Below are 19,914 nucleotides of genomic sequence, written 5' to 3'. Positions count from 1 at the left end.
TGTGCGCATGCAAAAAAAAACATGTTCATGCCTCTTTCAGCCACCCCAACATCAGAAGGTCCAAATAGGACCCGATATTAAATGATTTTCACCGATGCGCGCGATATCACGGGATGCGTGGCCGGAATATAATGTTAATAAAAGGCTGCAAAGGAATTGAAAAAAAGAGCAATACACGTTCCTGGGCGCGTTCATCCGACCTCTAACTAGGAGATAAAGTAACACCCCCTCTGCCGATGGGTTTCGTAACACGATTCATTAAATTTCATTCGCCCAAGCACCATCAGCGCGTGACTCGTTTTGCAAACCGTTGCTAACTGAACCGACCCGTTTCCCTGGGTCGGCACCCGGTCGGGTCGGCGGAGTTGCACTTTTTCCTTCTAGCCCCCCGTAGTGGGCTCTTATCGTTCCCCGGGTGCCGTTCGACGTACTGCGTGAACGATTATTAGCAGCGTTTTTTTTTTCGGTGTTTGCATATTTGTATCGGCCTGTCTCACGAACTGGAAACGGCCAGCCTGTCCGTCTACTTTCTGCTGTTTGCGTTCGTTCGTGCAGCTTTTTGCCGAACTCTATTTATAATGCGTTGTGGTAATTTCATTTATTTCCGTTACCTTTTTGGTTTTGTACCTGCGTTTTGGGTGTTTCATTCTGGAGCAAATATTTGCTCAATTTTCTGCCCACTTTCCGGGAGGTTTTGCCTTCGTTTTTGCTTTCTGCGTTGTGTCCTTGCGTCTGGGTGCGTTCGAACCAACCTCGTACTCGCCGCTGATATGTGTGTAATGTACAATTTTAACCACGCTATTCTCGTTTTATCCGTTTGTTTTGGAATGCCGCGTGGCGACTGTCTTTATTGAGCGCCATCTCACAATGATGTTCGTGTTTGCACAATATTCTGTGTCCTTTTGTCTCTTTTTTCTGCCGCAAACTGGCGTCGGCCACGCCGGGAAAAATTACGCTACTTTAATTAAATATCGAACCCCGACATTGATAAATACGCTTCGCTACGCTAGTTTGGCTCTTCGCCCCGTTCCATCGCGTTCCTCGTTTTGTGTATATTTGAGTTATGGGCGTTTTCATGAATTACAATTAATTGGTCCTATATGTTGTCGAGCAGCAAGAGCAGCAGGGACGATCGATATATCCTTCCAGGTGTAAACGCAGTGGCTACGACGAGATGACCAGTTCCTGAATCGGTATTGGAGCTCACACTGACGCATTCAGGACAGATCGCGCTAATGCGAGATCTCCAAAAGCAGCGTGCGGTGAAATAATTAGCAACGTGAACGCTACAAAACAGGTTCATTATCGTGCTGCCAACGCCAACGCCATTTCAAGGGTCTCTTGCCCTATGGGGCTGCGGAAACCAACATCGAAAGTCAATTTACTAATTATACCAGCATCGAGCACAATAATCCTTTCATAGCGGGTATGCTCCCGGACACTGATTTGAACAAGACTTTGTTGTTAAGGTCCACAGTCTCGCTGGACCACGATGTCCGTAACTTTTGATTTGGAAGTCCAGTTAATGTGCCATTGAAGTTCAATTATTACAATAAAACTTGACCCGTCCATTGCAACAGCATAATTCGGCCGCGATCAGTTGACGTTGTTTGATGATTTTTGCAATTAAAATTTCAAGGCTCAAGAGGAATTTGCTTCTAATAATCCGGTTGAAGCAGTGTGGCAAAACCATCGTCCAAAAACTGAGCTTGGCATGGCTTTTAAAATTAAAATTGGTTCGCATGACGAATTCTCGCCGCCGGCGGTTCGGCATGAAAATCGTCAGGACCACGGGCCCCGGCCGGACTGTCCGGACTGACTGAAACATCGCCAACAAATTGATAATAAATTTTCACCATTCCATCCACGCACACGTGAAGGCCAATCCCGGTGGGCCGGATGGCCGGGATGGGCCTGCACGGTCATGGGAGTCAGTGGGTGGTCAGTGAAGTTTGTTTCCCCGTCACGCTCGATGCCACAATGAAATTAAACCCAATTCGATGGATCCGGAATTTGGCTCGAATTTCTCTTGGCTCGAACGGGGTGGCACGGTCCGGATGTGGGACCCGGTCACCCATCGCAGATGCACCACGGATAATGGGTGCAATGGCAACCGATAATCCGTTGCCGGGCCGGGATATCAACCAAGGGTCAGCCAACGGTCAGACCCGCGGCGGAATTAACGGTTCAATACCGAAAGGTTATAATTGAATGTATGATTTCGTTATTGGGCCGTTTACTTACATTCGGTCCGATTTGAGAGCTGGTGTTTGGTGTTTTTTCTTGCACCGCTTCCGCCGTGGTAACATTTCGATTACCTTTTCCGATGGCGGAATGTCAACAACGTAAGCTTACCAATGGTAATGCCCGCGCATGGGGCCGTAAGCGAATCACATAAAAAATCCCCCCACAACACGCTGTGGGCGAAGGTAGCAACAGTTTTCGGCTATCCGCTCAAAATTGATATGATTTTAATCCGTTACTAGTTACGTTTATAGGATTTCCGATTGCCTGTTGCGAGCATATTGCCCGAGCGTTGCCCGATTCTGATTCCATCAACACGGGATCCACCAGGCGTCTCCATCGTGTGGAGGGCATTTTTTTTATTTTCAGAGCGCTCTGATAAATAAAACACATTTTGGATTGATGATGATGAATGAAATGGTATTATGAGGTAATGGAATCGGATGTAAGCATTTCTGTGCGCATTTACTGCCTTCAAAAGGGTTTGCGAATCGAAAACTTTAACACAATTTATGTTTCATCCAATCATCAGAAATATTCCTGTACGGGATTGAATGCATCACACGGCATTTCATGAAATTTTAACATTCTACTTTTCTCGTTTGGTTCAGGAACCAAGTCGGTAAAAACGAGGACAAATAATCGTATCACATCATGTGGCTCGATCAGTTCGTTTACCGTTCTGAAGGCGGCCTCGTTCCGGGAAGCGGAAAGAGGACTTCGAATGCAAACCATATTTTCATAAATGGCTTCCAATAACCGTTCCTAACATTTTCCGTATTGTCACTAAAAGCTTTTCGCCGAACTTCTCCGGGGGGGTCAGAAAACAGATCCAGCAGCCAGAGCCCTTTGACAATTGTGTGCAGGTAGCTTTCCTCGGTGGCTGATTGAATTACAAAACGGTTCGACAGATTTGCGGAGGTTTTTACTGTCGTTTGCCGGTTGCCTCATTTCCCACGGCGATCGTGGCCATCAGCGCTTCATGATGGTGCGGAAAATTGGTATTAATTTTTTGCAGTTCTTTTGCTCGAGGGTTCGGGAAACAATGGCAAGGATACACGGACCTCAAGTACAGGGAGAGTTTCAGAATGACAATCAAAAGACCTTTGACAAAACATGGTGGAGAACGGGAGGAACTACCAGGCAATGAATATATCTTTAAAAATATCACCACAAGAGCAGGATAAAACCTTGTAACGAATTTGGAAACTTCTAGCTACGCATCCAGCGGCTTTAACGCTGGCGTGGCATGCTCGGGTATGCCAGGTGCGCTCCGCCCGAGTTCCGGGCCAATGTAGATGTGGAATGTGTTTGCTGAGCCATTTGACGATGTCATTCGAGAAGAGTTATTTTCATTTTTTCTGCCCCTTTCGTTTCGCAGTCTCTGTTTGGGCTCCACTTTTTCAGCGCTATCAATACCTCGTAATCGGATAGCTTACTCAACCTGAACGAACGGAAGGGCCCCCACCTTGGTTCGGCGGCAAACGAAATATGAAGGCAAGAAAAAGGGGACCCCCTTCACCTTCGTTGGCCTTTTGGAGCTCGCCTTTCAGCCGTACCTGTTACCGGTTATCCTTCGTTCGGTCGGAACGCTAGCAGCCGGCAGCGAGCCCAGTTTGCAAAACTGGTCAAGGATCATTCAATACATTCGCCTTTCGCCAGACACGTTCGCGTTCGACACAAGAGTTTTGATCCTTTTTTAGAACGTTTCTTTTTATCTCCGCTCCTTGCGTTGAGGACCTGTTGCTTTGCGGCTAGTGGGCCGCCTAGCCGGAGGTTGTAAGATTTTAAAATATTTCACCCACCCGGATGAGCCGGAATCTGAGACCAGTCAGGGTTTGGGTGCCATTGCCATTAAAAACGATTGAAAACGATCAAAACATCGTATGGCGGTGACTCCCCGCACACCACGTTGCACGGTCGATTCTTTCTCGGCTTAAATTTACCATGAAAAAACATAAATATCAGCTCAATTGTTATGTTTTCGCTGGGACATGTTCTGCCGATTGCCGCGAGCAGTTTGTATACTCCAATTATACTTAATCATCCCATGGTTTGGTAGCATTTTGAGCAACACATTCTACAACAACAGGCCGAATGGTGGTTGAGCAATTTCGGGAAAATCTCAGTAAGAAAACCCAATGTTAAATTGAGTTCGTGGAAATGCGAATCCGCTTGGAACGAAAGATGTGCATAGTTCAACGTTTCTACTTCATCTTATTGAAGTCTGCATTTTATTGTACCACCAAAAAATGTTCCTTGACTCGTTTCACAAATGTATTATTATTTCGTATTCCTACTAATTTATTTTAATCTAATGTAAGTGGGAGCTATCCATTTAGGTACTTATTGCTTGTATTGTTCGAGCATCAAAACGTGTGGGGAAAAACGGTTCAATAATTTTCTCCTGGTGTTTGGCAAAGCTCTGCGGTATGTTCGCCCGAACAGCTTAACCCAAAGAACCGCAAACCGGGCCATTCATCCTCAGTGATTTAACAAAAAACCAAAATTCTGAAGACAGATAAAAGTGCCGGGGCTTGCCTATTGTACGAGGTGGGTGGTAGAATACCCTGTGCGTGGTCGTGGGATTTAAATTTTGCCGACATAAAACAAAAGTATTAAAGTTCATCATCTGCGAAGGAAAAAACTGTGATGTTGCAAATCACCTGGCAGCGGGATGAGCTTGCGCATAGCATAAATGCCATGAGGATCCATCATTGCCCCAAAAACCTAGCCACGTTTAAACGATATAAATTTTCCGTGGACTGCTTGAAGACAAAGATTTTCTCCGATGTGACAAACGGTTTGGGGTGACGATTCCCTCTCGGGAGTAACGAATGCTTTGAAATGTAGCCAAAATAAAGATTGACGCTGCTGTTAATAGCATTGTTTCGTGGTCGTTAGCGTACCATTGCTTTGCTGTTCCAGGTGTGGAAATAGCAATTGTACCATTCTCTATCTGCATTTAGTTCCCAGCAGGAGCTATGCGGTTGACAAAGAGCCGCGAAGCCCTTCGATGGGACTGCAATGAAATTTGTTCGTTTGATCATTAAATGGATCGGCAGTTGAAGAATACTGAGCCTTGAGTGGACTTGTGGTTTTACACAAGCACGAGTCAACAAAGAGTTGACGAGAGACACTGGATTGCTCTGAGATGGCATCGTAAATACACAAACGTTGAGCATATTCTAAGGATAAGTGATTATTAGGATTAAGTGACGTTTGAAAACAAAGTTTACTGTTCGATAGGCCATTAGTAACGTAAAATTTTTATGTTTGAATAAATCAATGGACTAGTTTTTGCCTGTTTTTATCAAAGCTTTAAAGCTTAGAACAAGTTATAAAATAATTGGACCAAATTGAAATAAACTATGAAGCAATCGATAATAATATTTCAAGCAAATTCAATGTTGGTTACGATGTGCATTCGAGTAATAATCAAACTGTTTAAAAAAACTAGAATTAACTGTTAAATATATAAAATATTCATGAATTTTATGAGATTGATAGAATGAAACATATTGAAGTGTAAACGATATGATAAAAATTACAAGGAACAACAAGGAAAGATGCCAATAGACATAACTTCATATTAATTTTTTTTTGTTATCATAGCTTGTTCGTCCCAAAAAATTTAAGGAAAAATTATTCGCACTAGCTTGTCAGCGATTGGCGATCAAACTGGAGACAGAAACTACCCTTAATTAAGCGATGGCTAACGAAACGCAAACAACAAAGGCCCAGCAACACCGAAGCATAATTAACAACTTTACGCTAGATTGCAATACTTTTCCGATTAAAAATTCCCAACACCAACGCGGGCCTGGAATCCTGGAGTCCGGCCAACCATCGCACCCAGAGCAGTATCCGGTCGGTTCCGGGCGTTTGGTACCCGTGGTCGTCGTGTTTGAAATATTTATTCTTCACGGTGCTACTTATGACACGGCGAGGATTATCTATAGCATAAAAAGCACATACACACACACACACAGAGACACCCTCAAACCGTACAATGCAAAACAAAGGTGATTCCGTGTGTCCGTGGGTTGTGCATGGCCCCGACTCGAAAGGTCGGTGTAGGCTGTGTGTGTCACTGTGTGTAAGTCAAGCCAGGGAAAAAATAATCCTTCCCCGTAACGGAAGTGGCAAAACTAGTGAAAAGTTCGTTACGGTTTTATGTTTCCTTGGAGCAATATGAAAGTGACCACAACACACGGCGGCGGCGCCAGCCTTATCTACGCATACGCCGCGTACTGTCACCGAAACAGTGGTCAGTGGAGTGTATTTGTATTTTAATTAAAGTAATTTCTTACCATACGAAAGAGCCCGGCGGTGTCCATGGGCCAGCATCTTTCCCAATCCTTTCTACCCCATTTCGGCGTGTCCTTGTGAACAGGGCCACACTGGAAGTACTCTCCGGTTTGGGAAGGTCTACCGTCGCCGGTCGACGGTAGCCCATCGGTCCACCCATAGTTGGGTACAAAAAAATCAGCTTATGCTGCTTGCGTTTTATGCTCATTTTTGTGGCAAATGTGTTGTGCCGAGATTCACACACAACAACAGCATCAGCATCAGGCACCAGCGAGTTGCATTGATTGCAGGTGCAGGTGCCAACAATGGCCCCGACATGTGTCGCTGCAGTTTTACTGCTTTTCTGCCACTCGGCATCCCCCCGGGGACCTATTGCAAAATTTTAAATGCTCACTTTTTTGCCGCCCCGTGACGAGAACGTGTCATGGTGTCATTTTTTTTTGTTTCGTTTGCCACACTTTTTTATCACAGCCAGCAACATTCGTATCCCGCGGTGGCACCGTAGGATGGCACCATTTGTTCCGGCCATTTTATTTTTTATACTGTAAACCTAAACAGTGGCACGCGTTGAAGCGCAAAATGTGGCCCAACATTAATCAGCTCCGTGGTCCGGGCACACGGACCGTGGCACCACTTTGGCTACCGTTGGTGCCGTTGGTAACGGCATGATCACATTTAATCAGCACCGAGCGCTGTGGTATTTTAATTAGTTTTCCAGCAAACCGTCATAACACGCCCAGCCAGCCAGCAGTTGGTCAGTCAGGCCCGGGAGTCGGGAGGAATTCGTTAGTGTTTGAGCCCGATGCAAATCCGCTGCGTTTGCACCTGGAATTGGAAGCTCGATCTTGCTCGGTCGGTCGGTCGGTCGGTCGGTCGGCGTGCAGTCGACGGGTCGCATTTTGGTAGAAACAAGCCCGGAAACAAGATCCTGGTGGGAGCACACGATGGCACGAAGCTGTCGGTTTGGCCCGCCGGCCAAACGGAACTTAAGTCATTTCTCGCTCACGGCTACTTATTATTCCTATCGCACTACACGCTCTACTTCCGGCGCCGGAGGCGGTCGGCATTTCATTATACGGTACGAAAAAACGGCTACGGTGTGCGTTTGGCGCTGGTTGCGGGTCTCGTTTGAACAATTTTCACTACAGGTTTACCTACCGGTTTTTCACTGCTGTGTCTTCCTTCAACGAAGACGATAAATAGACCGAAACTTTTCGGCTCCCTTTCCGAACAAATCGAACTGGAGCTGATCGAGGCCCGGTTCGGAACGAATCGCCGCCGGGCGATGGTTTTTACTTTTATACACTCGTAAAAAGGCATTTTTGGAGCCCGATTTCGGCCCGCTCCGTGGGCCACATTTAGTTGCGACGGTAGCGCGGTCCAGGATATACGCGATGTTCCGGCGATTAAGTTTGGCCGGCACCCTTTGACCGGCAAATAAAATCCTTCAACCGTTCGTTTCTTACGCGACTCTTTAAGGGGCAACGATGGAGTTAATTCAGCCGCTAACGGGCCATTAACTATTCGTCGAACAGTTCGTGTGGTCCTCGGGTCGCAGCACCGGCGGAATGTCCTCGTACGGCCGCACGCCCGACAGGCGTTGATTTTCCCGCACCTTCTCGACGTCCTCGAACACCCGCAGCAGATTGCGGCCGGCCAGCTTTTCCAGCTCATCGACCGTCCAGCCGTCACCGAGCAGTTCGGCGAAAAGCCGCGGATAGCTTGAGACGTCCTCCAGATCGTGCGGCGTACTGGCGACGACGGCGGCGGCGGATTGATGCATGGGTCCGTCGTTGTTATGGAAGTGGGAGTTGTGGGAAGAGAAAGATTTATGGATACGTTAGATGATGTCCTTTTTTTTGTTTTTTTTTGTTGCTGCGTGAAAGAAGGCTCTATAACGAGGCGCCGGCCACGGTGGCCGTAAATCGCGCGCCGTACGTAGGCGTTGCGTTGCCGTAATCATATTTTTATTTTAGTGGCAGAAAGAGTTTCGCCAAGAGTCATTAAACGAGTGCGGATTGGCCGGAAAATGGGGGCGTGGAGTGGAGGGCGTCCCAACCGGGAGCCAATTTATGAGGTCTTTATGTGGAAAGCGCGTCTGCGGGGCCGGCAGCGGCAGGCCCCGTCCGGGATGGTGGAAAATGGTTAAAAGATGTGATTTTTCTTTCACAGCTTTCCGGCTTTTCTTAAGCTGTTTTCTTTTTTTTTGCGTTTTGGTTTTTGTCTTTCCCATTTTCGGCTTCGAGTTTTATGTGCGGGTGCCGTTGGTGCCATAAACGAAGCAGCGAGCAGCGAGAGGAAAAGGCTTGGCGGTTTATTTTTTATGCATACTGATGCATCGTTAAACTGCGTTGATGAAAGAGTTAGCGACGCCGTGGTGTCCTCCGACGGTACGCAAATTCCGTGATTAGAATACTGCATTTAATCTTTTTCATTATCTCGCGCCATCCGCTAGAGTTCAGGATGAGGTGGATTTCGAAACAAAAAATTGTGCTAGTGTTTCGAAACACGCACATTGATAGCAGAGTCAGCACAGGAGGAAATTTTCCATTTCCATTTCGAGTGTTAGCCAATAATATTTAAACACTTTTATCTGAGTTATCTAATTGTCATTTAATTTTTGTCTAAGTTTAAAATTTTTGATACAAATTATTGGCGATGACTAAATATAGAACATCTTTGTAAGCTTTCGAACAGAGCGTAGCATCACAAACAACCATTATTGGAGATCAATAAATCGATAATTGGATTGTTCAAATAGAATAAAGAACTGGTCCATAGTACAGATTGACGAAGGGTCGTTCATTATATTCGCTTCAACGCACCCTGATTCCTGAAGTAACATAAACTAACCACTTAATCCAATGGGACGATTGCCACAGTTATGGAAGCCACCCAATCCCTCACACACAAACATACACTCCCGGTACGCCTCACTGGTACGACCACACTGGTACAACCCGTAACTCACCACAAAGGACATAACAATTACTTACAAATTAATTCCATCGTAACCGGCACCGAGTCCCACGTGATCGATTCCTGCAACTCTCCTTATATGATTTATGTGGGCTGCCGTAGGTGCGACGAAGTGAGCGCAGATAGGGATCAGCAGCGCCGCCGGGGTCAGCAGCATGTCGTGGAAAGAACAAAGGTGGAGAAAGAAAACTGAGAGTGAAAAGCATGTAATCCGGATGCTGGGCCACCGGAAATGTCACCATCGTTTCTATCATCGCTGTCATCGTGCCATCGTCACCATCATCATCTTTATCATTCTCTGCTGATCAGTCAGACACGGGTCCGGGTCCGTTCGACCCCCGCCCGCAGGGCCACAAGGCCACAGGGCATTCCTATCATCTCAGCTTCCGACCGGCCCACGTACTGGAACACCGTAATCACCGATACCGACACCAACTGTGGACGTCCAACTCTTTACGTCTTTAACCGTGTCACTGAAGATGACTGTCTGTTCCTGTTTCTAATGCATCGCACTAACTTCTAACGACAGGCCCCACATTGTTTCGCCAGCCATCCTTAAAGTTCGTTCCCTGTCGATTTCAGTTCAAGTAATTGGATGGCCACATCCACACATGCCTTCGGGTGACCATTTCAGATGATCATTTGAACTCTCGAAGCGAAGTACCCGGCCCGGAACCGCAGCCAGAAACTGGGGATAGCCTATCGAAACCCGCCAACGGATCAAGCTTCCGCTGAAGAGCGGTATTTTTGGCACCCACTCGCGTTCGTTCGAAGAGGGCTTTAAGCGATCAGCCGCGTGGTTTTTCAGGAGAACAGTTGAAGAAAAATGGCACCGGGGAAAGGAGCATCGCACCCGGTGTGTGTGTGTGTGTGTGTGCAAATACACTCGGAAGCGGTCCCGAAGCGAAAAAGGCACTTTTTTGAAGGGGTTGCCAGGATCGAACAAACATGGCGCGGCTCGACAAAAGGCAACAGGATTCCGTTCACTGCTCCGGTGGAGAGCTGTTTGTCACCATTTAGTTTTATTCGTTTTTTTCTCCACTCTCTTCCCAGTGTTCGTGCCGAGCTCGTGAAATGTGCTTCTTGCGCCGCACTTGATAACGCCACGGGACGGGCCAACCGTAGTGCGATTTCATGAAGCGCACGGCGAGATGCATTAGCGTTGTCGAACGGAGATATCTGGAGCCCCGGTCTGTGGTCTGTGGAAGCCAGGCGGACACGTAGCGCTAGCTAGTCGGAACGTCGGGACACTTGGGGAGACTGGAAATGCATTTCTTTAGCGCCACTTCTTTCGGTGTGCTCGAGTGAAGACACACATTTGCGCCCAGAAAGCTCGCTCATCGTTTGGACGATGTTTTTTCAGCGACGCTGAACGCATCAACGGAACACTACTCATTCTCGTTGTTGACGCAGGAATTCGTCGAGGATGGTGGCCTCCGACCGGGATCCACCTCTGAAGGAGTGTCCTGGATGCTCTCTCTCTCGCCTCCAACTCATTGCGGCTGGCTGCCCCTCTAGAGCGGCTTTAGAATGCAAAACGCAGCCCGCCACTCCGTGTCGGACGAAGATAATTGGTTTTGGTTGCTTTGCCGACGGCAAACATGCTGATGAGTTCGGAGCCACCGGAGCGCCGGATTCACCGGGTTTTTTTTATCAGCAATCGTCTGATTTCGAAATGAATAAAACTTTAGAACACAGAACATTAACGTGTGGGCAACGAGACTTTCCTACTTACGCACAAATTCCCAAAAAGGGTGATAAATGACAATGAATTACAATAGCCGTGACCCCAAAGGTTAGAAAGGTGTCATTTACGCCACGTAAAGTTGCGTACGCGATAAAATCATATCGACGGCTCTCGAGATTGGGGAATGGTTGGGTGGGTTTGATCCTCTCAAAAAGGTCGCACTACTGTTTGGCGGATCGGCCAAACATAAACTTTGCCACTTTGCTACGCCCGGTCAAGTCGGGTTGGGAAAACCCGTAAATTTAACCTTACACCACATTGGTCATCTTTGTGACCGGCTCCCCTGGGCGAGATACCTACATACCTGCGCCGCACGGATCGGTCCCGGGGTCGCGGTGAACCGGGCGCAAGATATTTGCCGAAAACAGAACTTACGGTTACGGAACCACTTTGGAGGAGTCAAAGAAAAGTGCGATAAAAAGGACACGAATGGGGCCCTTTGCGGACCAACAAAGGGACCGGACATTCTTCTTCTGTACTGCGGTGGGTTCACCTTAACGATTTTCCAGTTCGAAGTGGGGATGGAGTGTCCGGTCCGGTTCGGTTCGGGCCCCAAAACGGTCTGCTCTTCGACCAGGCGACACGTCCGCTCCATGAATATGCATATAACCTTCCATCGATAAATGTCACACGAAGACGTATGCGTTTGTTGCTGGCCTGGCTCCGGGTCCGTGTGGAGAGGACCCAAAAGGCGTGCTTCTGGTCGGGGCTGTATGTGGCCGATAAGATGCTTGTTCTGGTTTGACGGTTCGAGGACTGCTTTTTTGTAAGACGTTGAAAGGTCAGAATAACTGAAGCGTACTTCCAATCCGTATCCGACCAGACATAGGTGGTGGTACTCTACTGCACTTGCAGTAAGTAAAGCACTTCATCTACTTTGTACCAACCACTTTAACGTCGACGGCCACACCGAAACGTTCCCCTTTAATGGATGCAAATTTGTTATACGAGCACCGGCTCATCCGATGAATAATTTCGGGACCAAAAAGAAATAGCCGAAAAGTGCATCTATTCAAAAAAAACTTTTGAAAATTGCATTTTCAAACTATAAAAATTTTAAATTTGTGCCAACCGGCGGTTCGATGCTGAAAATGGTCATTTTCGCTCGGTCTTGGGGAGGTGCCTCGTCCGTTCTCTGTGGTGGATCGGCGAAAGTTTCCACAAAGAAGGGAAGATACAGCATAGAAGTGGCACCACTTCGTACAATTCGATACTGGGGCGGCTGTTGCATAAGCAGGTGCCACAGCAGAAGCATGTTGCATTTGGGTACGGAAATAGTACGGAATGGACGATTCGGATTAAAGTGCTGCTTCGACACAGAACCCGGAGCACCCGGCACATTCGGTGATCGTTAAAGTGTCTTCAGGCCTTTTTAAATTGTGCGAACACAGACTGTCCGTGTTGCGTTGAGTTGTGTAGTGGTTCAAAGTTTACTGTTCTTTGTAGTTCTTCGTCGAGGGAAATGGACCAACGGATAATAAAAGGGGTTCACTATTTACAACTTCGGACTGACTGGAAACGCATTATGTAAAGTAAAATAGTACAAACGGTTAATTAAATAACACACAGTCTGAAAAGTACCCAGTCTAACACATACTAGGTTGTTCATTATATTCGGACCCTCGATATCAAGGAGCGGTGCTACGAGCCTAATTTTTTTGTTGTTGTATTGATATACTCTTCAAATGAGCCATTTTGTATCGACATGTCACAGTATTGTTTACAGCTCTTATGGCGTCATCATTTGATGAAAACCACTTTCCGCACACGATTTTCTTATGTTTGAAAACAGTTGGCAGTCACTGGGAACCAAACCTGGTGAATAGGGTGGATACTCCAATAATTCGAACTTTAATTCATGGATTTTCGCCATTTTAAAAATGATCTTGTGACCTGGTGCATTGTTCCATTTTTTGTGAATGCGGCACCCGTTTTGCAAACAGCGTTTAGGAACCAAAAACTTCAGTCAAAATATTGGTTATATTGCTCAATGAGATGGCTAGGCCTTATACTAAATCTCTTTAAGTGATTCGACGATTTTCCAATACGATATCCTGTATATTTTTACGATTTCAGGTGTCTGTTTTCTGACGTTTTGAACATGGATCGTCTTGAAGGCTACTACGACTACGTTTAAACTCAGAAACCCTCATTTTGACGCCCTAATAAAAGGTGAAGAGTCCTTATACACTTTCAGTATTGGTTCATTATTTTCCTTTGCTTTTGAACCTTTTAAAAATAAAAATGAAATCACTGCACGATACTTGATTTTTTCCATTGTAAAAAATACTGTGACACGTCAATACTAAATGACTTGTAAAAAAACAATTAGGTGACCGATTGAAATGAAACTTCACATACGTTCATTTGAAGAGTGTACCAATATCACAAAAAAAAAATCAGGCTCGTAGCAGCACTCTCTGTTGTCGAGGCTCCGAATATAATGAACAACCTAGTAAATTGCGCTAGTCTTATTCCATTCATTGCTGGTTCAGTTAGTACTAACCTTCAAAGGCATCAAGTTTGTAAGTTGTAGTGCCAAGAGTGACACTACTTCTATTATTTTCAAAACAAATGATCACAACTAATTTCGTGTATCAATTTTACACTGCTTCTATTGATGGCAAAAAATACCACTCAACCGAAGCGATGGCTTGAAAAGTGTTATAAGGACTCTGCTCCATCGGAAACAACAATAAAACGTTGGTTTGCTGACTTTAAACTTCATCGGTGAAATCGATGTGATTGATCGAAAAAAAATATAAATCGTTCTACAAAAGGTGTATTAAAATGTTGGAGCGGCTCTGGAACGATTGTGTGGCCCTTGATGAAGATTGCGTTGATGAACAAGGCCAATTCTGAACAAAAAATAACTCTTTTCTTTCATAAGATCGGGAGAATTCAGCCCATGCGTTGCATCATGGCACCAACAAGACTTGAGTACACGAGCATTGTACAAGCCGGTTTCCGGTTTAATAAGTCCTATTTCGTTGGATGTACATAAAAACGACGGAAATCTTTAATCATTAACAGTGCTAATAATAAGCCAATGATAGACCGATAAGTGATAACCCGACGAGTAATCCCGTTACACTGAATGTCCACTGGCCGCTGCTGCCGTCGGTTTGTGTCTATCGGTTGCTGAGCAGCAATACATTAGCGTTAATGGAATCAACGCTGGAGCCACTTCCGTCCGCGTTGGTCGGGAACATCCGCCGCAGAGTTAGCGTCTTACTTGCCGCGTAATACGCATGAGAAACTTTAAACTCGATGAAATATCTTCTGCTCCAAGCGCCGGATCAAAGCGCACAACAACGCTGCGCCGCGGAATGGTGTCGGAGCAATTTAATTCCTCACCCAATTAACAGAAATAATGGACCCGGCGGCCGCCAGTTTTCGTGTGGGTGACGAAAAAAGTATTCGCGGACGGGCGAAACTCTGGCGATAAGAATCGTCGCCGCCAGCCGGACGCTGGTCGCCTGGTATCACTTCGCCACTGCAGGGGCGAACAGTGGGAACATCGTTATAATTTAATATCGGGTAGAATAAATCTAAATATAACTTTTAATTCAGTTATCAAAACAAATTATCGCACTGCGAACGCCCGTCCCGGCAGCCATCGTCGGAGCGTCCCGGTTCCGGCGCGCTCGGAATGGGTTTTATTCCACTTTGGAGCTTCTTCGATTTTGGCGAAGTGGTGAAATTTTTCGCCACCTTCTTTGCGCCCGACCGCCGGACGTAGCTTTCACGTCCGGGAGCTTTCCGGTATGTGACCGGCGAAGGATGCGGGGACTAAGTTTTACTGGGTGTGCTTCTTGGCAGCCTTCGGTCGCACATATTTGCCTCATTCCGTCAACACCAATAATTCCCAACAACATTTCTCTCATTTGGAAAGATTTCTCGGCTTACCCGCGAGGGGTTGCCTAGGTTCTGGTTCCCCTTGGTCCTCGCCACTAGCGCCGGGGGCGGTAAAATTTTAATTAAACGAAACATAATTTTAAAACATCCTTTTTTACTGCCTCGCTCTGATGGCCACCGAAGGACCCGAAGGACGGACTCGGCTCGTCCGGTTTCGTTCGTGTCGTTTGGCCCTGCCTGCCATTTCGTTTTTTGTTGCTTCTTGCTTGTGTGTTAGGTGGCTGTTTCCGCCGAAAAAGCTCGGCTCGGTTCGAACGGAAAAGAAAGAACTAGGTCCGAAAAGTGGCTTCAATCAACAGCCATTTCCAACGGAAAGAAGGCGCATTATCTCCCTTTTTTTCTCCGTTTGTCCTGGGGATGCCATCACTCTAATTACAACAACGAATGAACTGTTGTGACAATTTTGCTCCGTTGGGCCTGGGTTGACCGCTGTCGTTTTCAGCAGAATGCCCATGCCCTTTGGCCGTTTAAATGGAATCATCAGCGGCGTGACAGCGACGGACTTCCCATGGAGCGCCCTGGAGGACTTTCACAGAGCTGGACCTGGCAGGTGGTCAACTTGCCATTTGTTTGGGTAAATAAACGGAAGTGCGTTCTGGACGGACGTCTTTGGACGGTTTTGTAATTTATTTGCCCAAGCTCCAGGGGATTGGGATGAAACACAAGCGACCGTCCGACTCCTACGATGGATGATTGTCATAATAACATGACGCGCAGGAGATAAATCCCAACAGGTGTTGGCGCTTAATTTGATCGTCACCAAACGGATCACTAGACTCGTCTGCTGCGCGGAAAATGGCCTTGGTGGGTTGAAGAAACTTTTCTAAACAACATCTTAAAAGTTAAAAATAATTGCTATATTAACATAAAACGAGAAAAATTTACAACACTCCTCGTTTACCTCCAGGTGCCAATGTTCGGTTCGTTTAGTCATAGCAGTGCCTGTTCCAGGCAGGAGCGTGGGTTTAATATAAAATGTTTGCATTGGCACGGAGAATTAAATTAATCCATGAACGATTAGAAGCGAAGCGTGAACATCTTACGTTGAGCGCCAACATTCGCCCAAACTCCCAAAACGTGTACACACACCTTTCTGCTATCGACACCATGTTCGTGCGGCTGTGATGGGATTTTCGCCAGAATTTTTCACCTATGCAACTTTCCGAATATTTAAACAGCATATTTTGCACCGTCAACGCCTCCCACGGGTATCGTGGGATTTTTCCAACACTTTGCAAGATTCAATTCAGGGCCCCATCGCGCGTGTGGGCATGGAGCGACACTAGCGCAAAAGTTGGTGGTGCCGGATCGCCCTGAAATTCTACAATTGCCTGCTCCGACCGCGCTGCGACACGCTGCTTCGGAGTGTGGTTTGGTTTGCTAAAGTGTCACTTGCGAACCACGACCGGTTCCCACCGGGGACGAAAGCTCGGCAAATCGTTTTAATATGCAAAACAGTTGTAATAGCAGCTCTAGCTGCTGCGGCGCACGAGAATCTTACATTTGGCGCCAGCAACGGTGGTTGAAAACACTAAACGGCTGTTGTGGCGGTGGTGGGTTTTCCACCCGAGAATCAGCCATCGCGGAAGTTTGTTAAACCATGTAAATGGACGTTTTAATCTCCCCGAAAGGTTTTTTTTCGATTTGCACATCCAGCATTAGAAGAGTGTCGCAGATCTGGATTGGAGTGCTATCATATTGTTGTTGTTTGATAAAGTAAATCGAAAAAAGATACCTCACATGTTTTCTCGCGTACATTCCACCGGCGGGAATATTAAGATAAATTAAATTTGATATTGCGAAGGGATAAAAAATGGAATTAATACGTTTGATAGTAGACTGAATTTCATGTTTTTTTTCCTCGATTTCATTCTAGGGAAAAAGAGTTTAAAAAGTGTTTTAAGCATTACATTAGAAGAAAGATTACTTCTTTGTTCTGTACCGAAATATGTTTTGTAGACTTATAACATTAGTATAACAACAAGACTTATAAAAAAACGTTCCATAAGTTATGTTTGTGGGTGTTTAAAAAACATGTTGTCGCACAGTTATTGTTATTTTGTTGTATTTTTGTATTTTTGTTATTACAAGTGCATTGGGTTTTGGGTTCTATGGGGAATATGCGCCTTGATTGCTGCAATCTGCAGTACACAAATGTGTAGCAACCTTAACAGGCCGAATTTATTATTTATTATTGTTTCTATTTTTTCTATTATTATTTTTCTGCGAATTTTCTTCTGAGGCTGCGAATTTTTTTACTGAAGCTGCGAATTTTCTTCTGAGGCTGCGAATTTTCTTCTGAGGCTGCGAATTTTCGAAAACTGGCCGTTTGGAACTGGCCGCTGTCAAAAACTGGCCGTTTGGATTGTTTGCAAAAACGATAAGATTTTTGATCTTAGACGCCATTTTGCTCAGCAACCGTCGATTTTCGCGGCATTTTCGTTCGGCGTCGGTGTGCAGTGAGAACAGTGTAAGCAAATCGGTAAAAGATTGGTAAAAATGGATGTGTTTGAAGCTCAGGATCCCGACGCGGCCAATTCGGAAGTGCTCGCGATGACGATTAAGATGATGCAGCATCCGGCTTACGAAAATCGGTACGAGTGGACGACGAACGATTTCGAGCTGGGCAAACCCTTGGGCCGAGGAAAGTTCGGTCGCGTTTACTTGGCACGGGAACGTGAAACCAGCTACATGGTGGCAATGAAAGTGATGTTCAAGTCGCAGCTGACCAAATGGAACGTCGAGAAGCAACTGCTGCGCGAGATTGAGATCCAATCGCGGCTCAAACATCCACACATCTTACGCTTGCTGACGTGGTTCCACGATGAGCGACGGATCTACCTGGCACTGGAATTGGCCGCCCAGGGAGAACTGTACAAGCATCTAAAAGCAACACCCAAAGGTCGCTTCGACGAGCGCCGTTCTGCCCGGTACGTGTCGCAGGTGGCCGATGCGCTCAACTATTGCCACGCGAACAATGTCATTCATCGCGATTTGAAGCCGGAGAATATTCTGCTCACCGACGATGATAACATCAAACTGGCCGATTTCGGATGGTCCGCACACTCGAACTCGAACAAGCGCAAGACGATGTGCGGCACACTCGATTATCTGCCGCCGGAGATGGTGGAAGGAAAGGTGTACGACGATTCGGTCGATCAGTGGTGTTTGGGCATTCTCTGCTACGAGTTTCTCGTCGGCAATCCGCCGTTCGAGTCACAGACAACACAAAACACCTACGACAAGATCCGGCGGCTCGAGATCAACTATCCGCGGCACATGAGCCCTGGTGCGATTGATCTTGTATCAAAGGTAAGCTAAATATATTCAACTGTCTTCTACAGTTTCCGATGTCCAATATTTGAGAAATTTTTCCCTATCCGCAGCTCCTCCGCATTCCAAGCAGCTCGCGCATAACGCTGCGTAACGTGATGGATCATCCGTGGGTGTTGCAGATGAAACTTCAGAAGCCGTATTAATTTCTTTTTTATTTGTACTTCGTCAACCTCCGTTTATCAACCGTTCTTGGGCGAGGAATTAAGATCAGCCCAACTGAATAGCGAATGATACGATAGGAGTTGTAGTGTTATTAATAATGTTTTCAAATAATATTTTTCAATTTTGTAATTTCTAAAATGCAATAAAGGAATTGTTGTTGTAATAAAGGAATAGAACTAGATTCGGCAACCAAACGTGTATAACTGTGTTACTTTCCGTCGATGTGTACCACAAAGAACTTTCTTACGACTCGAACTTTTTTAATTGATGATTTACGATTTAGCTGACGTTTTACACGTTTACGACGTTTTTGGCTCAATTTTACACAATTTAATCCATTCTTTTCGCAGTTTTGTAGGATTTGTCTTAACATAAAGAGGCTGTGCACACGGAAACTCTTGCAAAAGTCATACGAAATTCTATCAAGAATTGAATTCCTACCTCACCGGTATCACGGACAGCGTTGCAGCGAACGTATCGTAAACCATGTCGAGATGATAGAAATAGTAACGACGGGGATGACGTGGAACGATGAATCGGTTCCGGAGATGAAAAAGCTGATGTTCTACACGCTATCAACTTACCTACGGCGTCCTGCACGGATGCGTTTTCGCTGCACCGCAGAAACTTGTTGTAAAAGTTCACCATTACCAGGCCGCGATTTTTCGTCACCAGCCCGAGCACTTCATCCTGCACGTTGCGGCTAGAGTTGCACAATGCGTAGGCCGACGAATGGGAAAAGATGACCGGCGCCTGGGAGGTAGCCAGAACATCCTTCATCGTGCTGACGGACGACTTGGACAGGTCCACTATCATACCGAGCCGGTTCATTTCGCGAACGATAGTCTGTGGTGACGGTACATGATTGGATTGCAGGCACCAGGAAAGAAAACAAGCAAAACGCAACAAAAAGTTAGAAGAGCGCGAAGGAAGAAAACCTATCAAACATAAATTGGAATACAAATGGGAATTTATCCCAAAATGGACAGCACGGACAGCTGCTGAATATCCTGCAGAGGAAATAGGTGTACAGATGGTGGAAAAAAGCTCGTAAAAAAGTGCATTTTAGAAAATGCAAACATTTACTCCTCTTCCACCAACGCGCGCTGGACACGTTGTTCCCGATCGCGGTATCCGACAGAAACAAGGAAGCCACCCCATCGCCTGGATGTCCAGAGCCCCATAAACTTCTTGCTCAAACGGCTGACAACATCGGA

At 46.1% G+C, this 19,914-nt stretch overlaps 2 protein-coding genes across 2 annotated transcripts in view; one reads left to right on the top strand and one right to left on the bottom strand.

Moving 5' to 3' along the window:
• Window positions 1–8,071: 8,071 nt before the first annotated feature.
• Window positions 8,072–19,914, bottom strand: part of LOC128270619 (uncharacterized) — a 30,136-nt gene continuing 18,293 nt past the window's right edge. Inside the window, exons 6-8 of the mRNA XM_053008030.1 lie at window positions 19,282–19,543; window positions 9,552–9,627; window positions 8,072–8,306 (exon numbers count right to left, since the gene is read on the bottom strand). Coding sequence (XP_052863990.1) covers window positions 8,072–8,306; window positions 9,552–9,627; window positions 19,282–19,543 — 573 coding nt within the window. The remainder of the gene's footprint in view (window positions 8,307–9,551; window positions 9,628–19,281; window positions 19,544–19,914) is intronic.
• On the top strand, window positions 17,694–18,876 carry LOC128272513 (aurora kinase B-like). Its single transcript, XM_053010337.1, has 2 exons — window positions 17,694–18,511; window positions 18,586–18,876. Exons 1-2 carry the CDS (start codon window positions 17,699–17,701, stop codon window positions 18,676–18,678), a joined length of 906 nt encoding a protein of 301 aa, XP_052866297.1. The 5' UTR covers window positions 17,694–17,698; the 3' UTR covers window positions 18,679–18,876.

The sequence above is a fragment of the Anopheles cruzii genome, chromosome 3 (genome assembly GCF_943734635.1).
Source record: "Anopheles cruzii chromosome 3, idAnoCruzAS_RS32_06, whole genome shotgun sequence".
Classification (NCBI taxonomy): Eukaryota; Metazoa; Arthropoda; class Insecta; order Diptera; family Culicidae; genus Anopheles; species Anopheles cruzii.
Note: the sequence above shows the minus strand (reverse complement) of the source record. Positions and strands in the feature narration are given on the sequence as shown.